Source organism: Neomonachus schauinslandi, chromosome X (genome assembly GCF_002201575.2).
Source record: "Neomonachus schauinslandi chromosome X, ASM220157v2, whole genome shotgun sequence".
In the NCBI taxonomy this organism is placed as follows: Eukaryota; Metazoa; Chordata; class Mammalia; order Carnivora; family Phocidae; genus Neomonachus; species Neomonachus schauinslandi.
In genome coordinates, this window is record NC_058419.1 from 76,447,333 (window position 1) to 76,452,024 (window position 4,692).

Consider the following 4,692-nt stretch of genomic DNA (forward strand, 5'->3'; position numbering starts at 1 on the left):
TGGAACATGGGGGTTCCAGTTGCCAAGAGCCACATTAAAAAATTTTCCCAGCAAAACAGTCAAGAGTCTGACCTAGACCTACCCCTCACATAACCACTAGAGGGGGAAGTATTGCTAGGCCTCTTGGACCAAGGATACTGAAGTCTAGAGAGTGCCTTGCCCCAAGGCCACCATGTGCTTTTAGCAGATCCTGGATTGCAGCTTTGCAATGTGGATCTGTGAGGCTCCTATTCTGGGCTTCTGAAAGTCTGAGCATGTGCAGATAGGCAATCTAGGGAGCCTGTGGGGAAGAGATGAAACTTTGGGTCTACTTTTCTTTCTAGCCCCAGGAAAAATGTCAGTGAGAACCCAGACTAATTTGAAATTGAGGCCTGGATCTTGCAGAGCCCAGTGAGGACTCAGTGGGCTGTTTTGCCAGATGATTTTCAGAAATTCTGTGTCATGGGAGCTGACCTCCCTGCTGCCTTTCTTGCCTCCCCCTACCTTAACCACTTTGATAATTCCTCCTGTAGTCAGTAGCACAACTGGGCATTTCCCACATCTGCAGTTCCCCCTGCCCAGTGTTCTGACCTAGGGTGTGCTACTGAAGGGAGTGAACCCAATGAGGGGCTGGGGTGATGGCTGTCTGTTGTTCAATGTAGGGTTTTGTTGCCTTGGGGCCCAGAGGAGACTGGCCCAGCAAGCCAACCATATGGAATGCATTAAGGTTTTCCCTACATTTTCTTTTACTTTCTTTCTGGTTCCACTCAAGCCTGAAATAACAGACACCTGTGAAAACAAACCCAGCCTGGCTTCTTGCTTACCAGTATGCTCTATCTTTGTTTCTCTCATCTCCTCTAGACCCAACTGGGATGCTTCCTGACTGATGATGTTATAACAGTGCTTGGAAGCCAGAAGGCTGCTTTTTCAGCTGAACATACCTGAGTTGTCCCCATCACCATGGAGAGTGGAAAGGATGAAGCTTCTCAGGCCAAGGGAGCAGTAGCCTCTATGGACACCCAGGACCAAGGGGCAGAGAAAGGAGCTAAGAACAAGGCAGCTGAGATAACAGAAGGGCCAGTGTCAGAGCCACCCTCATCTGGCCCAGGTAGGCTGAGGAAAACTGCCATGAAACTTTTTGGTGGCAAGAAGGGCATCTGTACCCTGCCTAGTTTCTTTGGAGGGGGCCGAAGCAAAAGTTCTGGGAAAAGCATCTCCAAGAAGGGTCTTAGCAAGAGCAAGACCCACGATGGCCTGACTGAAGCAGCCTGTGGCCCTGAAGACATTGTCAGTGAAGGAACCAGCTTTGCCTTACTCTTGCCTGAATCGCCCTGCCAACTTCCCAGTTCCCAGAGTGCCCATGGGGTTTTGGAGACCGGCTCCAGATGCAAGACATCTGCGTCTGGAGCCACAGAGAAAGCTGGGGCTGAGAAGGCTCCCTCTGTGCCCAAGCCAAAGAAAGGCCTGAAAGGTTTTTTCAGCAGTATCCGCCGTCACCGGAAAAGCAAGGTCTCTGGGGTTGAACAAAGTGAGCTAGGGCCCAAGGGGCCTGAAGGGACCAGAGCCAGGCCTCATGAATATGTGAGCTCAGCCATTCTGCCCCATACTGAGGATATCCTCCAAGCCCCCAGAAGAGAAAATGCCAAACCCCAAGATGCTCCTAGGCCAAAAGTTTCTTTAGTACCAGAGCCTTCTCCAGTAGTCACTGAGAAGACAGCCTGTAAAGATCCAGAAAAACCCAAGGAGGCCTATGCCTCAGCACTTCTGCAGCCCAAGCCTGCCTCTGAAGCCAGTGGCCCAGAGGACCCCCACAGTCCAGAAACAGGGGAGAAGGTGGTGGCAGAAGAGGTAAATCCACCAAATGGCCCTGTTGGGGACCAGCTAAGCCTCTTGTTTGGGGATGTCACATCCCTGAAAAGTTTTGACTCACTGACAGGTTGTGGTGACATTATAGCAGAGCAGGACATGGACAGTATGACAGACAGCATGGCCTCTGGAGGCCAGAGGGCCAATCGAGATGGGACCAAGCGAAGTTCCTGCCTGGTGACCTACCAAGGAGGTGGGGAGGAGATGGCTTTGCCAGATGATGATGATGAGGAAGAGGAGGAGGAGGAGGTGGAATTAGAGGAGGAAGAAGAGGATGTCAAGGAGGAAGAAGAATATGACTTAGAATATCTGTGGGCAAGTGCCCAGATGTACCCAAGGTCCAATCTGAATTTGGGCTACCATCCCATCACATCTCCAGGCCACCATGGCTACATGCTTCTTGACTCAGTTCGATCTTATCCTGGCTTAGCCCCTGGGGACCTTTTGACTCCTCAGAGTGACCAGCAAGAGTCTGCCCCCAATAGTGATGAGGGTTATTATGATTCTACAACACCTGGATTTGAGGATGATTCAGGTGAAGCCTTGGGGCTTGTCCGCAGGGAGTGCCTGCCCCGAGACAGCTACAGTGGAGATGCCCTGTATGAGTTCTATGAGCCAGATGATAGTCTTGAGACCTCCCCACCTGTAGATGACTGTCTTTATGACCTCCATGGTCACAACTCTGAGATATTTGATCCCTTCTTGAACTTTGACCCCTTTTCTTCCTCTCGGCCACCTGGGGCAATGGAGACAGAGGAAGAACGGCTAGTGACCATCCAGAAACAGTTGTTGTATTGGGAACTTCGGCGAGAGCAGCTTGAGGCCCGAGAGGCGCAGGAGGCACGTGCCCGAGAAACTCACACCAGGGAGGCCTATACCCAAGAAACTCATGCCAGGGAGACCCATGCCCGAGAAGTTCATGTCAGAGAGGCTCAAGCCCGAGAGGCCTATGCCAGGGAAGCCCAGGCCCAAGAGGACCATGCTCAAGAGGCTCAAGTCCGAGAGGTTCAGACCTGGCAAGAGAAGCCCATCATGGAATATCAGATGAGGCCCTTAGGCCCATCAGTGATGGGCCTGGTAGCAGGGGTATCAGGGGCCTCTCAGACTTCCCACCGGGGAACCACCTCAGCTTTCCCTGCCACTGCAAGCAGTGAGCCAGACTGGAGGGACTTCCGTCCTCTGGAGAAGCGTTTTGAGGGAATCTGCTCCAAGAAGGATCAAAGTACCTGTCTGATGCAGCTCTTCCAAAGTGATGCTATGTTTGAGCCAGACATGCAAGAAGCAAACTTTGGAGGATCTCCCAGGAGGGCCTACCCTACTTATTCACCACCTGAGGAGCCAGAGGAAGAGGAGGTTGAGAAGGAAGGGAATGCCACTGTGAGTTTCTCACAGGCCCTTGTGGAGTTCACCAGCAGTGGGAACCTCTTCTCCAGCATGTCCTGCAGCTCTGACTCTGACTCATCCTTCACTCAAAACCTCCCTGAACTGCCGCCTATGGTGACTTTTGATATCGCTGATGTGGAACGGGATGGGGAAGGCAAGTGTGAAGAGAATCCTGAGTTCCACAATGATGAAGACCTTGCAGCCTCCTTGGAAGCTTTTGAGCTGGGCTACTACCAGAAACACACATTCAACAACTACCACAGCCGATTCTACCAAGGTCTGCCCTGGGGTGTGAGCAGTCTCCCTCGCTACTTGGGACTGCCTGGCATGCACCCTCGGCCTCCACCTGCTGCTATGGCCCTCAACAGGAGGAGTCGCTCCCTGGACACTGCGGAAACCTTGGAACTGGAGCTCTCCAATTCCCACCTTGCCCAGGAATACACAGTGTCTGATGAGCTTCAGGCTCAGCAGGAAGATTCAAATGAAGAAGAGGAGGAGGAAGAATGGGGCCGAGACAGTCCTTTGTCCCTTTATACTGAACCACCAGGGGCCTATGACTGGCCTGCCTGGGCTCCCTGTCCTCTTCCAGTGGGGCCAGGCCCTGCCTGGATAAGTCCCAGCCAGTTGGATTGGTCTTCTGGCCAGTCTCCATATGGGCAGACAGCCTGTTGCATACCTCCTGTGGCCATGTCAATGTTGCTGTCAGTATCAGGTCCAGAGCCAAGGGTACCTGGGATATCCAGGCCTCAGTTATCTCGACCTTCACACCTACCCCTGCCCATGGTCCCTTGTTATAACCTGCAGCCACAGGCTTCTCAGAGTGTGAGGGCCAGGCCTCAAGATATGCTGCTGCCTGTTGATGAGCCCAGTTGCTCCTCCAGTTCTGGAGGCTTCAGCCCCAGTCCTCTGTCCCAGGCCAAGCCTGTGGGCATCACTCATGGCATCCCTCAGCTGCCCAGGGTCCAGCCTGGTCCCCAGCAGCCTCAACCCATTCACTACAGGGCTTCCAGCCTTGACCTGTCAAAGGAGATGGCTGAGCAAGGTGCCTCTCTCCCCCTCTCCACCAGCTACTCCTCCACTGCTGTGAATGGAAAACTAGCTGAGTAGTCATCTATGCTGGAGTAGGGGCATGGGGCCTGAGCATGTGAATGGGGATCAGGGGTTGGGCAGAGGGGTGGGGGGATGGGGGTTGCTATTTAACTTGAAAATCCTTTTGGCCAAGGAAAGATCCTATGAGTTTTTGCCTTTGTTTTCCCACTTCCCTCTTCTGCTAATCTGTGGTCACATTCGGCTTGAGTACATCTGCCCCAGGAGGCTGCTGCTGCTCTGTTGCTCCAGCTTTTACTTTTGGGTTTTCTTGTTACCCACGCAGGGTTTGGGATGCTGTACTTTTGTGCCTATTCCAGTTCCCCAGTTAGTGATTATATATATAGCATGCCTCCTTGACACAGGCTGAACCCTTAG

General features: G+C 52.8%; 1 protein-coding gene across 1 annotated transcript; it reads left to right on the forward strand.

The window, feature by feature from the left end:
* The first annotated feature begins 939 nt into the window (after nucleotides 1-939).
* Nucleotides 940-4,335, forward strand: AMER1 (APC membrane recruitment protein 1). Its single transcript, XM_021678650.1, has one exon. It carries the CDS (start codon nucleotides 940-942, stop codon nucleotides 4,333-4,335), a length of 3,396 nt encoding a protein of 1,131 aa, XP_021534325.1.
* The last annotated feature ends 357 nt before the right edge of the window (nucleotides 4,336-4,692 follow it).

Excerpts from the sequence above, each read along its gene's own strand:
- AMER1 (XM_021678650.1), top strand. The coding sequence starts at position 940 with ATGGAGAGTGGAAAGGATGAAGCTTCTCAGGCCAAGGGAGCAGTAGCC.